At 46.7% G+C, this 15,776-nt stretch overlaps 1 protein-coding gene across 2 annotated transcripts in view; it reads left to right on the forward strand.

The window, feature by feature from the left end:
- The window catches only part of BRPF1 (bromodomain and PHD finger containing 1), a 215,638-nt gene that overhangs the window by 107,860 nt on the left and 92,002 nt on the right, over window positions 1-15,776 (forward strand). For both annotated transcript variants that reach the window (XM_069206142.1, XM_069206141.1), the window contains exons 7-8: window positions 814-960; window positions 13,024-13,336. In XM_069206142.1, the coding sequence (XP_069062243.1) occupies window positions 814-960; window positions 13,024-13,336 (460 nt within the window). The remainder of the gene's footprint in view (window positions 1-813; window positions 961-13,023; window positions 13,337-15,776) is intronic.

A 15,776-nucleotide genomic window follows, 5' to 3' on the forward strand; every position in this document is an offset into this window, starting at 1 on the left:
AGAAAAACTATCATGTACTATATTGACCATGCACAAGGCACCGTAATCTGAGAACAGCTTTTGTAAGAATAACTGCCTTGTTTTGTGTGGTCCATACATAAGGTGCCCTACACCTGAGAACACCTGCCATTTATTGAATTGATCACACAGAATGCACTCCACATGTCAGAACAGCTATAATGGATTACATCGATCACAAAGAAGGCTCCATAATCTTAGAACAGCTACATGTGAGATGAGAACAGCTACCATGTTTTGCGTTGACTGCACAGAATCCTTTGAATACTACTAAACAATTGTCGTTGATGTGAGAGTATTGTTCAGCAGCCATCTGCAGCGCACGTCTTCACTCTAGGCACGTACCGCATAGAGAAAATGTTACTCAGATGTTGTCCTGAGAACACTGACCAGAATATTGGGTGAGTGGGATGGTTTATAAGCTGACGCGGACTAAGTCTTAATACATTGTTAGCTTCAGGGCCACTTACTGTTGAGCCATTTGTGAAGTCAAACAGATGTTGAGAACATCAGCTTGCTATTGCCCTTGGCGTACACTAGATGGCGGGATTGTGCAGAGCCCATAATTTAAAACAAGCTACGAAAGTGGCCTATGGTTACAGATGGGTAGAATTTTCTTTTAGCTTCTCTAAATTAGTCAGTGCTTCCTTACTGGGAGACCTATGTGAGGACATTCTGCTTTTACCTTGGTGGAAGGTAGTGCATAATTCTTTAGTGTCTTTTTTTCCTGTGCTGTGGGTCCCTATATTTATGGGGAGGACGCATCTCTTACTGTCTTATATGATCTTTTTTCAGATCAAGGTTCAGCAGGTGGCACTGGAAGTGCAGTTGACCCCATTTCTCATTTTGCTTCGTAAAACGTTGGAGCAGCTTCAGGAAAAGGATACTAGCAACCTCTTCACCCAGCCTGTCCCTCTGTCCGAGGTAACAGAAATCTACCAAGTAAGAACCATCCTCATCATCAATTTATCCATTACTCATTACATTGATTGTACTGCTGTGCATGCTTTATCTGAATTGTGAGAAACGAGTAGTGAACACAAGTGCACTGTGAAAATGTTGTGGGTCCTGGGCCAGGCACAGTGTATGCAGTGTCTACGTATTATGCCGTGCGACATATTTGAAATTTATATACTACAGTATTGTGTGAAAATGAAAAGTCTGCCATCAGTCTTTCTCAATAAGGTACGGAAAATCCGATGTGTAGGCCACTGGCAGTTCAAAGCAATGTATTTGCTAGCACTTTTTTTGTAGAACATGTATAGTATTCCAAAGATCTTCAAACTTTTTGATGCCGAGACCTTCTTGTCAATTTTTTTTAGGAGTAAGGCCCCCTCCTGAGAACAATTCCTGAAAGTCGGCACTCTGCATCATTGACCTCCATCACCTCATCCAGTTCACACTGCAAATCATCTTTACATTGGGGAATTATTAATAAACAGTGATTAGCAAACTAAAGGTCTGTGGGTGACTGTAGTTAGGTGACAGAGGCTAACTACACAGTTAAAATGAAAAGCTTCCAGAAGGAATTTGCCAGAAATGCACAGTGGTAGTTTATTTTCGACAAACAAAACTTAATTTGACAAAACTTGGATGACGGCACCTTTTTTAACTAATGTGACAGAGGAGCCTGTTTTTGTCTCTAGAGAGATGGTCAGTTTGTGGCTGTATTCTTGCTACTGCCATCATCAGGCTGTCCTCCACTCTAAGACTTTAACAGTACTTCATCTGTAATATTGCACACCAAATCTCACATAAATATGATGAACTAAAAGGCAGAAGAGTCCGGAAAGCAGTTTTTGCAAAACCTGAGTGTTTGTCAGACATTTTCAGCCAACATCCCCCGTGAGAGTTTGCTGAATAGCATCTGCAGTTTCTCTGGAGTTTGACTAGGTTTTCCTGAAGGCTACCGGAAAGATGAGTACCTGCATCCACTAGAAAAGGTTGAAACACCCAGTCATTGACATGATCATTGTCCTCTGGAAAGTACTTTTCTAAAAAGTCCCTGAGAGAAGTCAAGTGACCTTTTATGACCTCAGCCACACCTTGAAGGTCTACTCCTGTGTGCTCGAGAGCTTCTGAAAAACATGGGAATGCATCACACAGGCCACCTTGAAATAGTCTTCCCCACAACTCCAACTTCTTCTTGAAGGCAGATATTTTTTATATATTCTTTCAGCTCCTTCCAAAAGACAAATTCAAGGAATTTAATTCATCAAAGATGCCTGTAAGGTATGCTAAAAGTTCAAGCCTGCAGTATTACTCAGTTGTTCTACTTTGTAGGGGTCCAGGATCGGAAGGAATTGTACTTTATTTCTCAATTCAAAAATGCAATTCAGCACCTTCCCTCAAAATAACCACCAGACGTCTGTAAGGAAAAGAAAACCCCCATGTTCAGCTCCCATTTCTGCACATTAAATTGCAAACAAACAAACTAGTGGGATGAGCCTTTATCAACAATCACAGTAGAATTCAGGACCACCAAATTCTCTCTCCATGTTTTGGACAGCAAGGGTACATAGACTGTGAAGCCACTTTCAACTCTGGCTTTTAAGCTGCCCTAGCACCACACATGGGAGGAGCACCATGTCTACAGATCCCAAAACAGTTGTCCTATTTGAAGCCATTGGAACACAAGAACTCATTGAGAATTTTTAAACAAGGTTGATGCTGTTGCCTACCCCTGGGTTTGCAGAATAAAAATCTCACAATATTATAGTTCTGTGGAACTATTGGACTGGCTTCCTTTGATAAGTCAGTAGCTTCATCCAATTGCAAAGCAGACAAACCCAACTTCAGACATGCTATGAGTTGTCTGTGCGTATCTTCTGACATGTCACAGATGCAGCAGCAAACTGTTTTCTGAGAGTGGTACTATTTAAAACTTTGCCACTTTTTCATCAAGCTTGTCCTGGCCTTGTCGAGAATTGCTGACAGTTTCTTTTTCCCCATCTGCAAAAGGCTTTTCGTTTTTGACAAAGTGATATGCCACTTGGTAAGATGCTTTCAAGGCATTTGTTGGGATAGAGACCTAATTTTTCACATCATCTTTCTGGTTTATGATATCCCCCAGCTTTCTGGCCCCAAAAATCTGTAATCTGATAGAGACTTCTAGCTGCAGATTCCTTACCTTTGAATTCTCCCGAGGCTTCAGACTGGGTCCAGAAGATTTTCGTGAGCAGCACCCCTGCGTACCAATAGGTGACGTTGATCGGCTCCGTGTCCGTCATTGTTGTTGTCTGTGCCGAAAATGACAGCAGGGTTCCTATTGCAGGCGCCACCCAGGTGTGCCAATGTCAGTTCTTTTCTTTCCGCACCACCCAACGCTGATCCAAAGAGGGCTACCCCTCAGTCGCTTTTTGACTGGTCTTTTTCAACATTCTGTCAAATTATTTTTTGAGATCACTCCTAGTGTGGCGAAGGATTTCTTCTAGGAAAACTGGTTTCAAACCGTGTGGTTCCTGTCATCGGGCGATGTCCATGACAGATCCGCACCTCATGTGTTTGTGGTGTCTGGAGCATAACCACGACTCAGTCTTGCTCCAAGTGCTGAGCCACGCATCCGAAGGCTTTGAGAGAGCAGTCCCTAAAACTTATTGCCACCTGGCACACGACTCCAGGCATGCCAAGGTCTCTGTCGATAAGAATGTCACGGGACCAGTCGTAGAGTCCGAACTCGTCTTCCTTCCATTCAAAGTCCTCGAGCAAGCACTCTTCGACTTCTCCTCGGCCATCGCAAGGACGGTGCATCGTCATTCTAAGCATCCTACCTCGGAATCTGCGCCTGGGCTAACTCTGCACCTCACTGAGTTTCCGTGAGCCGGAGCAACCCCATCCCAACTAAAAGATATTGATGAGGCCATGCGCCTCATTTGTGGGCAGGTCCACTCTGCTGGAGCACTTTCGGGTCCCGCAGGTTTGGAGAGGACTCTATTGGGTTTCACACCAGCAGCTTTGGCACCGATGAGCTCTCAGGGATTTAGTCTTGGATCCAGACTGGCACCAGTCATACCACCTTGACCTTCCCTGGTGCCAGTCCTGAAGCCCACTTTCCCAGCGCTCACCAGCAGTACATCCCCATTGTCGTCCCTGACTCCGCCACAGAGCTGGATTGGCCTTGTCTGACTCCATCGCCGGCAGGAGCTTTGCTTCCTCGTTCGGATCCTCAGCCCTACTCTGTTGGGCTAGGTCACAGGGAAGACTGGGAGGGGTCGCTGGACCTTTTAAAATACCAGCCATATGAAGAATAAATGGACTGTCTCGGAGATTTGGTTGAAGCTAGTGGACTGTTCACATCTACAGAGGATGCTTCTTGTGCTATGGTGGTGAGGAGGGTGGCTGAGGTCCTGGACCCTCTGCTATTCTTAGTGGCTGTCAAGACTAATCTCTTGACAGAGGTGCTGCAACGGGAGCTTCCACCTCCGAACCCCTGTTCCCTTTCAATGATGCCTACACTGATGTCCTTCTGGGTACCTGGTCCAAACCCAACACAGGAGCACTTGTGAAGAGGATGGTGGCCCGCCTCCATCTCCCCACACCTGGGGACCCAGGTTTCCTGATCCAACACCCCACTCCTGAGAGATTGGTGGTCCAAGCCTTTATTTCACATGTTGCATTCCCTACCGCTCCCCTAGATATGGAATCCAAGAGGTTGGATTAATTTGGGAAGAAGATGTTTTCTTCCACCAGCCTTGCATTGCGATCTGTGATCACAGCATGCTTATTGGGCCATTATTCCCACATGCTGTGGGATACAGTTGCATAAGTGCTGTAACAGGTCCTGGAGGAGACCTGGGCTTTACTCTCAGGCTACTGCTGATGGGAGAGATACAGCAAAGTTTACGATCCCTGAGGCACAACCAACTAGTTGGAACGTTTTCTACGACAGTGGCCCTGAGACACAACGCCTGGCAGAGTACGTCCATTTTTTCTGGTGATGTCCAAACTTACTTGATGGACATGCCCTTCAATGGCACCGGTCTCTTTGGAGACAAGGCAGATTAGGTGATCGAGCGCATCAAGTATTCTCATGCTACTTTAAGTCCTTGGGCCTCGTGGCATCCCCTCATCCCACCCCCCACTCCAATCTGCCTTTCTCTACTTTCGTGCTTACGGAAGGGGCTATCAACCGCCCCAGTAAACCATCCAGCCACTGTGCCGTGCATGCTGCCCAGCCTCTGTGCGGGTCAGGTGGCCAGCAGTCTGAATAGTGTGCCACCCCTCCTCCATTTGCAGTCTGCCTCTTCCCTACCAAGGGCACCAAATTGGCAGCAGGATTTGCCCCATCGCCTGCCCCACTGGTAATCCATTACTTTGGGCAGGTGGGTTTTGCAGATCGTCAAGACTACCCCTCCATCCATGGCATTGTCCTACGACTGCATGACGGAGGAGCATCTATTCCTTCTCCCCGATTAAGTTACTGTTCTCATAGCGAAGGCAGTCCTAGAGAAGGTTCCTGTGCCAGAAGCAGGCTGTGGTTGCTATTACCACTACTTTCAGGTCCCCAAAAATAGGGCCTCCACCCCATTCCATACCTACGAACTCTCAGTCTCTTCCCCAGGAAGGAGAAGTTCAAAATCCTCACGTTGGCCCAGGACTTGTCTGCCTTGGACCCAGGAGACTGGATGGTAGCAGTGGACGTGCAGGACACTTATTTTCACATTCCCTTCTTGCCTGCCCGCAGACATTACTTGCAGTTCAAGGTAGGCCACGAACACTTTCAGTTTACTCTACTCCTCCTCGGCCTCACCAGTGCCTTTTGGGTGTTCACCAAGGTGATGGCAGTGGTTGCAGCTCATCTGTGGAGATCAGGGGTTTCAGTCTTCCCCTATCAGCTTACAGTTCATATCTCTGGGTTTAGGTAGTCTGTCGTTGGGGGTTCAAGTTAACCCCAAACACCCACCACCAGCAACACGGGGCCGGCCGGATGCAGAGGAGAGCCAAGTTAACGTGGGCTCCTATGGAGAAAGGGGGAACCTGGAATCCAATCAGCCAGCAGGTAAGTACCCGCGACTCTGAGGGTAGACCAGGGGGGATTAGAAGAACGCTGGAGGGGCCACAAGTAGGCACCAAACACACACCCTCAGCGGCACAGGGGTGGCCGGGTCCAAGGTGCAAACAGGACGTTGGGTTTCCAATACAGGTCTATGGGGAGACCCCGGGGGTCATTCAGAGGCTGCAGGTGAGGTCCAGGGGGATGTCTCGGGCACACCACTGGTCGGACAGGGAAGAGGGCCGCTTGCTGGTCGATGCTGCAGCGGGGGTCGATTTCTCCAAGGCCTGGGGGCTGCGGGTGCAGTGGTTCTTCAGGCATCAGTTATCTTCGTACGGAGCTCGTGGTCAGGAGATCCTTGGGATTCTCTCTGCAGGTGTCGTGGTGGGGGCTTGGAGGGGTCAACCCTGGATGGGCTCTTGTTCCCAAACGCAGGGGGACACCTTCTTGCTGGGTGAACCACTTGGACTCGGGGCGTGGGCGTCTGGTGCACAGGGGTCAGGACTCACGCATCCGGAGGGAGGTGGGAGTCCTTGGCTAAAAGTTTCTTTTGGACAGAGCCGCTGTCCTCTGGAGTTCTTGGTCCTTTGGGATGCAGGGCAGTCCTCTGGAGTTGTCAGAGGTCGCTGGGTCCACTGGATGCGTTGCTGTTCTTCTTGCAAGTTCTTTGAAGCAGTATACAGGCCGGTAGGGCTGGGGCCAAAGCAGTTATCGTCTTTCTTCTTCTCTGCTGGGGTTTTCAGCTTAGCAGTCCTTCTTCTCTTTGTAGGTCGTCAGGAATCTCTTGAGCTGGTTACAGGGAGGCCCTTAAATCCTGGATTTAGGGGCGTGTTAGGGGTCAGAGGGCAGTAGCCAATGGCTACTGTCCCTGAGGGTGGCCACACCCTCCTTGTGCCCACTCCCTTTGGGGAGGGGGGCACATTCCTATCCCTTTTGGTCCCTCTCCTCCAAACCAAGAAGGAGGATTCTGCAAGGAGGGGGGGTCACCTGAGCTCTGGACACCTTAGGGGTGGTCCTGGCTGGGGTGGTCACTCCTTCCTTTTTCCCCTAATTTTCCCACCGGATTGCTGCCAAAAGTGTGGCTTTGTCAGGGGGGTGGGGGGGGGGGGGGGCCCTCACCACTATCTGGAGTGCCTTGGGACACTGTAACTCGAGGCTTGAGCCTTTGAGGTTCACCGCCAGGTGTTACAGTTCTTGAAGGGGGAGGTGTGAAGCACCTGGACCCAGGACAGGCTTTGTTTCTGACCACAGAGTGCACAAAGGCACTGACCCATGTGGTCAGAAACTCGTATGAAAGTGTCAGGCTGGCACAGACTGGTCTGTCCTGCGCTAGCAGTTGAGCTAACATACAGGGGGCATCTCTATGATGCCCTCTGTGTGCATTTTTCAATAAATCCCACATTGGCATCAGTGTGGGTTTATTGTGCTGAGAAGTTTGATAGCCAACATGGTGTTGTGGAGTTCGTAATAACAAACACTGTACTTGCAATGTCTAAGAATAGACTTAGACACTGTAGGGGCATATTGCTCATGCAGCTATGCCCTCACCTGTGGTATAGTGCACCCTGCCTTAGGACTGTAAGGCCTGCTAGAGGGGTGACTTACCTATGCCACAGGCAGTGGTTTGTGGGCATGGCACCCTGAGAGAGGTGCCATGTTGACTTTTTTTCTCCCCACTAGCACACACAAGCTGCAAGGCAGTGTGCATGGGCTGAGTGAGGGGTCCCACAGGGTGGCATAATACATGCTGCAGCCCTTAGGGACCTTCCCTGGCCAAGGGGCCCTTGGTACCATGGGTACCTTTTACAGGGGACTTAATTGTGTGCCAGGGCTATGCCAATTGTGAAAACAAAGGTACAGTTTTAGGGAAAGAACACTGGTGCTGGTGCCTGGTTAGCAGGGTCCCAGCACACTTAAAATCAAAGTTGGCATCAACACTAGGCAAAACGTGTGGGGTAACCATGCCAACAGTGGCACTTTCCTAAACTAGTGGATCATGAATGGCGTCTCAGTCCGAAGGTGGCGCAAGGTCTCTTTCAGCAGTGAGGAGAGATCAGTTAGATCGGTTCACCTCTGCCAAGATCATGCAATGTCAGCAGTTTTGCGTGCTGGAGTTTCCACGGCGGCACTCGCTAGGAGACACTTTTCTACTCAACTCCGTACACTTGCAAGTGTACTCTATTCCTGCAAACCAGGCCCCCAGTTCCAGATCTCTTTCCCTAAAACTGTGCAGTTGTACCCCAATTGGCAAATCCCCCCCTCTTCCCTCCCTCACGTAAGTCCCTAGTAAATGGTACACCTGGTACCTAGGGCATGGATACCAAATAGGGTCCCCAAGGGCAGCAGCCTGTATTGTGCCACTCTCAGGGACCCTTCACCTAGCACATGCAAACTGCCATTGCAGGCTGCATGTCTTGGTGCAGCTAAAAGTGAAAACATGACATGGCACGCAGCCTGTGTGCCCTGTCCCCTAACACTGCGTGCAATATATGTAAGTCACCCCTACAGCAGGCCTTACAGCCGTAAGGGAGGGTGCATTATATTACATGTGAGGGCATATCTGCATGAGCAGGTAGGCCCCTGCAATGTTTTTGTCTATTCTTAAACATAGTGAGTGAACAGGGAAGCCATTTTAAGCACATGTGCTGGACACATGTCACTCCAAGTTTCCCAGCTACGCGATGGCTTCACTGAAAATAGTGATGTTTTGTAACAAACATCTTGTGTTAATAAACCCTCACTGACGCCAGTGATGGATTTATGCACCCCAAGGACACCTTAATGGGACCCCCCGAAAACATACCAACTACTAGTGTATGGACTGACTAGTTTTAGTCAGCCTTCCACCATCAGGCATGCTTCTGACCCCCAAGGAGCCTTTGCTCTCGGGCAGTCAGAAACGTAGCCTGCTCTAGAAGAAGTGTTTACACACTCCACACAATAGGATGGCCTGCGAATCTGCATTCCAAGACAGGGGGCTTCAAAGGAGGGATGCTGAATACACCCTGTCCCCCAGTGATGGAATTATGCACCCCGAGGACACCTTTGAGGTGTCCCCGAAAAACACAACTACTACCAGTGTGTGGACTGACTAGTTTTAGTCAGCCTTGCACCATCAAAGGGTCAGATACAAAACCTGCTCTGGAAGATGTTTACTCACTCCACCCAATAGGATGACCCTCGAATCTGCATTCCAAGACAGGGGGCTTAAAAGGAGAGATGCTGATTCCCCCATCTCCCCCCCCACCTGGCTTAAAAGGAGAGATGCTGATTCCCCCATCTCCGCCCCCCCCCCCCCAAGAGGCCCATTTGGCACCTGGACAGGCAGACAATGTAGTATTCAGAGAGGTGAGTTCACCCATCAGGTCCGCCAACCCCTAAGATGAGCTTGTCTGATGTGGACTCAACATTTAGAAATCTGCCATCTAGGGACTCTGAGACAGGGTAATGCCCGCTTCCCACAGAAAGTGGTCGTATAGGGGATGTAGTGACTCCAGGGTTAAGTTACCCATTGGGTACTACCCTACACTCCCCGAAATGCCCCTAAATCTAGTATTTAGGGGAGTCCCTGGCACCAGGAAATCTGATTCCTGCTGACCTACGAAGGAGGACACTCGAGCTGCAGAAGCTCCTGACCTGCACCCATCCCAGCCGGCCTGTGTGTTGCTCCCGCCGAATTGCACCAAGGTCATCTCGTTCTGCAGCTATTGTGCCTCCAAAAGCCTGGGAGAAATGCCTCCTTCAACAAAGACCAAGGAACTTCTGTGTAGCAATGGAGCTGCTTCCCTGCATCTTGCAGGCACCCCAAGAGAACCTCAAGGACTCCAAACCGCTGAAAACCTGACACCTGAAAGCACCACTGCACCCAAGCCGCCCAGCCAGCGTTGAAGTAGTCCAATGGTGCCAGTGTGGTCCCCTGGCCCTCCAGAGACATAGCCCATCTTGGACTTGGCCACTGGGGACTCACCTATGCAGTCCTCTCCTGCAGGACCCCTCAACCGTGCATGCTGTGGTGGAGAAAACCAAACACCTCTGCACCAGTCGATCCTAGCCCGTGGAGAAGAGGATCTGAGGTGTCCCCACATCCCCGAGGATCTCAAGACATGAACCCACATGTTGATTCTCCCCGACTGGACTCTCAGTCCAAACCTGTGGCCTCTTGGTCACCAGACCTATCCCCATAACATTGATCACCCAACACCGTACTACAGCTCTGCACCCGGCCGCCCCTGTGCTGCCCAGTTTGTCCTGTTGGTGTGGCCTTTGCTCTTGCCCAATACTTAAGACCAGGAGACTGGTTGCGTAAGTTGCTGTAGTATACCCCTGCAGAGAGCTCCTTGGGATTGTTAGAGCACGCTCCAGTCCACTAGTAAGGGAACCCCTGGACTCTGGACAGTGTATCTCATTTTGATGTACTATATAAAGAGCCACCTTCAAGAACAAAGCTTGCAGGACAAAGTCTCTGTTCCACAGTCTAGGTCTGCAAGTAAAAACCAGAAATCTGTCACATTCCCTATACAAGTCCTGTCTAGTATGGGGGTAACATAAATCACAGTGTTTCCTTCTGAGTAGAGAGCGTCCTTGATCCGGGAGACGTGTCACTTAAGGCTCCAAAGCCATCAGCTAATCAGATCTCATCTTTATTGAGTGCCATGGCTTCCTGCATTTTACTTGGTGCAAATGCAAGGCTACATCGATGCCCTCTCAATAAATGTCTAATAGATCAGTGGTCCCAACTGGGTTGACATTCTTTATCTTGAAAGCAGCCAAACAGACTCTCTCCTAGTGATTTATAGTAACCAGTCTTCTGCAGGATGTAGCTTTTCAAAAGCAAACTTCAGATCAAATTATTGTGATTGATGTATAACTTTTTAAGTGGGTAGCCTGTCTAGGACCTCTGTATGTGCCACATCTTTGTTCAAGGAAGGAAAATCGTAATCACATCAATTTCTTAAAACTCATAGTAGTCCACATTGCTCACAATGTCTTCCTACCATTTCGGACATTGAACAGCATTCTCATTCAAACAGACAACACAACAACAGTCCTTAACTTCCGCAAACAAGGAGGCACAAGATATTACTGCAGAGTCACACGATCTGGACGTGAGGCCTGTCAGTAAATTGAGTTCACTTGCCAGGAGTTTTAAAGTAACAAGCAGATTTTATAAGCAGGTGTAGAGAAGAAAACCACAAATTGATTCTAGACAGCAGTGGGTTTTCACAAAATCTTCAAAGAGTTGGGCTATCCAAAAATTGTTCTCTTTGCTTCTCAGAATAATTAATGCTAAGACTTTGCTTCTCGGGTCCACTTCTCTGGACCACGCCCTTTGATGAAGTGGTCAAAAGCATTACTCCTTTCCTCCGAATCCATTAGTACCAACAGTCCTGAAAATCCAGAATTATCAGGCTACAATGGTGCCCATTTCTCCCTGTCTCAAAATGGTTTTACGCTGACCTGCAGAAAATGTCAGTGAAAGAACACAATAATTGCAGTGCAAACAGAACCGTCTCACTAGAATACAGGGTCAGATATTCCACCTGAACCAGACATCCTTCATTTTGAAAGCATGGCTCCAGAGATCAGACAGTACGGTCATTTAAACATTCACCAGTTTTCCATGGACATTCTGAAAGAGGCTAAATGTCTGAAAATAAGAGCTTTTCTACTTTGATTATATCATCAACAAAAAGGTCATCTGCTGCCAAGAAGAGCTTCAGTGATTCTTGTTCAATGTGGTGAAAGCAAAATTCCATTTGTCTCACAATAAAGTTAGCCTTTGCAACTTTCAAAGCTTATAGCAAAAGTCTTAATCGAGCATCCATTTTTTTTATGATGCCTGTCATAAGACGTTTTAGAAAGCTTAAAGAAAGTCTGTTCTCTTAAAGGAATGCCACCACCTCCTTGGGAGCACAGTCAGTGTCTCAACATTAATGGTTCCACCTTTGGAACCCATTTGTAAGACCTCAACTCAGCATCTGTTTTGGAATTCCTCTTTTCATGTGCTTATTGCTTCTCAACTCCTAGTGTTAGTGAAATTCAAACCTCTTCAGTAGTTGAAACCTGTATTGTATTTTATGAAAATGGAGTAATAATGAGAACCTGTCCAGCTTTCCTTCCAAACGTGGCATCAGAATTTCATACTGACGCAGAACCTTGACCCTGTTTTGTTTGGCTGTGCATCTGCAGCAGCAGAGTGTCCCTTGCACACACTAGATGGCAGGAGGGCCTTGTACTTCTACATGGACAAGACAAAGGCTTTTCCCAGCTCTAACCAGCTCTTTATAAACTGTGGTCATATTCGCTGAGGAAAAGCTGCTCTCTCAGACAAGCCACTTGTTGCATTGGGTCATGTAAAGATTTTTGGCTAATACATCTCTGTCGGACGATCCGGGGTTCTTTCCTCTGGATTGAACGTGGCTCTCACAACTTGGCTGAGAATTATTCCTTTATCTAACTACTCTGAGAAGCTTTTTGGGATATGGAGTTACCCAATTCCCCTTGTTATTATATTTTCTTGTATCTAAGAGCTGCAATGGAGAGAAACTGTTTTTATTTGCTTCATACTCCATTCAAATGTTTATGACTATCAATGAAGATCCCGTAATGCACAAGAAATGATTACTTACTTGTAGTCCTGATTTTGCACCATACGCATCCTCATTGAAGTCATTAAACTCCCCTCACACTTCCCAGGCTTCATATCCTGGTTATGTGGGTAAAAGCAATAGAAATGTTATTAGTCACCCCACGCTCCTCCATAACACTGCCAGGCATGCAAGGGTCCCGCTGCCTGAGGCCATTCTTATCCCCACTAACCTGTGTTTGTATATGGAACTCTTGCAGCTAATTGCACCCTGGATGACATATCTTTTGGGTATGTATAGTGGACCTGACCCATGCATATAACACTAATGCATATTCAATCAACTAGTTCTATATTTTAGCTACTATAAATGAAGAAAATATAACTGTAACATTATTTTTAACCCTTCAAATGCTTTTTGTTTTAGGTGCCTGACTATCTGGAGCACATCAAGAAGCCAATGGATTTCCAGACCATGAAGCAGAATCTGGAGTCTTACCGCTACTTAAACTTTGACCAGTTTGAGGCTGATTTCAATTTGATTGTTACAAACTGCATGAAATACAACGGCAAGGACACCAGTTTCTATAGGTCGGCCCTTCGCATGCGTGAGCAGGGAAATGCAGTGCTCCGACAGGCCCGCAAAGCAGCAGAAAAAATTGGGATAGACTTTGAGACTGGAATGCACATTCCTCCTTCCATCCCGGTTGAAGAAACCACTCAACGTGTTACTACTGATGGTGGGTATTGAAGTCTTCTGTTGAAAGTTTTCTGCATCTTTTCATAAATGCTGATGAACTAGCAGTGGTAAGGCTGATGAGGTGCGTTGTAGATTTATTTAATGCTATAAAGTGAGGTATCCGCAAAGACGTCGCAGTGAAAAGAGGCAGTGATTTACAAGGATTGGCTTCATTGTTTGGGGCTGTTGTGTTTGTGCATTCTGGATTGGAACGCCAGTTACGGAAGACCCCAAATGTTTGACATTTTCACACCTGTGGTAGCTTGGTCTTCGAGAAACGCAAAGAACTATGCAAATTGTAATAGCTAGAGGGAGACCATTAAAAACGTATCCCACAGTAAGTAGTACTCTTAGGAAGTTATACAATCTCCCTACCAACAGTTACTTAAATCTTGAAAGACTAACTTGCCTAACATCATACAGCTACTGCACCCTTCCACTTTCAGAGTGGTCCAGGCACCTTCGCTTCGGAGAGGAGGAGTCTTTGCATGTGCGACCACAGAAGCTCAGGTGCCACACACCTGCTTATTGTCCACATCACCGTATTTGTGAGGTGGTCAATCATGTGCCACCACAGTTAAATTGGTGGACTCTTAATACTGAAGCAGTTGAATGGTGTGTATTTTTTATGGGAAAGATCTAAAGGAAGGCAAGTCCTCCATCGAAAGCTTTGGACTACCATTTCCTACTCTAAGAAACACAAAGGGCAGCCTTGCAACTCTGATGCACACACAATGCCAGGATTCCGCACCTCCGTTTAACTGCTGATCGGCTACCTGCTTCTTCGTGCCTCTTATAGTCTGATCATTTATTGTCCTCACAAGATGCTGATAAATTGTATAAGAATGGCGAATTTTCTATATCTTATTAGAAATCTGCATCTGATTTATGGAGAGGCATAAGGACCCTCTCAGTTCTGGGGCTGGCTATGTCACAATGAGACGTATCTTCACTAAGAGATTGTTGCTTCACAACTTACGATAAAGTGCTTTCTCAGGTCCTCTGAAATTCTTATTGTAGGGAAGTTTCAATCTGTTGACACATAAGAGTGCTTATTTGTTAAGGGGGGTGATAATTGGATTGATAAATTTAAAATGTTCTTTAATGACAGACTAGGTCAGTAATTTACTGCATCTAATAGAGCATTGTTTATGTGTTCTTTCCTTTCTCTCTTAAAGTTGTTCATGCCCAAACTCACATTCATAGTTAAAAAAAACCAACAAAAAAAACCAAATACTTGCTGCCCCTTTTTTAAAGCTTATTAATTTCAGACTTCCATTTTCAGAACATTTGTGTCTACTTTTTCTAGCTTTCTGCCTGCAAGGTGTTAATGTAGCTCTCCTCGTGAAGTTAGTTCTTCAGACTTCACTCTAAAATAGGAGGGGCAATATAAAAATGAAGAGTGTCAGTGGTTCTTAGTAAACAGCAAGAGACTGTGTGCTTACTTCTACATTCACAAGAGTTTTGGGTTGATTGCTTCATTACATACATCACACTGTATCTTCTCAAGACCAGAAAACCTCTTCCAAAAAATTCACTTAGACCCTTTCCCTTTATTGGCAGGGCTGATTTCTGCAGCTTTGCTTTGGAATATATATTTATTGCTGGTATTTGCAGCGTAACTATATGCGGACCTTTCCGTACCTTCCCAAACCATTACTGCTTGGGATTTGTTCACAGGTCACATTTGCAGATTCTTTGCTGTTTTTAGGTCCTGGGCTAGTTACCTGTGTCAATTACAATTGGTTTCCCCACATACTATGCCGTGGATATGGCCACAGAGCTCTTTATATTTTGGAAGATCAAGGATAAAAGTCTTGCCTGCAGGTATAGAGGTGGATCAGGTGATCTGCACACTCCTGCAATCTAATGTTAGTCATGGAGTGTTATAAGCAGTTCTTTTTCAAAGAATGATTGTTGTGTTGGAGGTCACTGTTGGTACCCACCCCCCCCATGCACTAGGGCTCAGACTCCTCATCAGATAGTTTTTTTTTGCCATGTGAATCTTTTCTGGATTCACATGCTGTGGACCTAGTGGTTGGGACTGGAATTCTCCAATATACCACAAGCCCTTCTTTTTTTTTTTTTTTTTTGTGCTTCGACAGCGGCATCATTTAGTTTATTATTCAGTTTCCTTTGGCATCATACGCCTTCCCCGGAAGTTCCCATTCATGGTCGCCATCTTCAGATTCTTTTTTTCCACCGTTGGGACCGGAATCATTGCTGAAAGCTCTCCAAAGTACGAAAAAAGAGTTTGTGGGAAGTTTTCATCAAAGAAGACCGAAGAAACCGCAGATAGAAAGGTACTGGAGGAGGCGTGTCGGACAAATACATCAAACTTGTTTCAGAGAATGCCCGGGCAGGGTGTTCCCTGCTAAGGGTGATGTAGAGAAGACGCTGTTCGCGTTTTGCCCGAAGTGCCACAGCAAATTCTCCCAAAG

This window comes from Pleurodeles waltl, chromosome 9, assembly GCF_031143425.1.
Source record: "Pleurodeles waltl isolate 20211129_DDA chromosome 9, aPleWal1.hap1.20221129, whole genome shotgun sequence".
NCBI lineage: Eukaryota > Metazoa > Chordata > Amphibia > Caudata > Salamandridae > Pleurodeles > Pleurodeles waltl.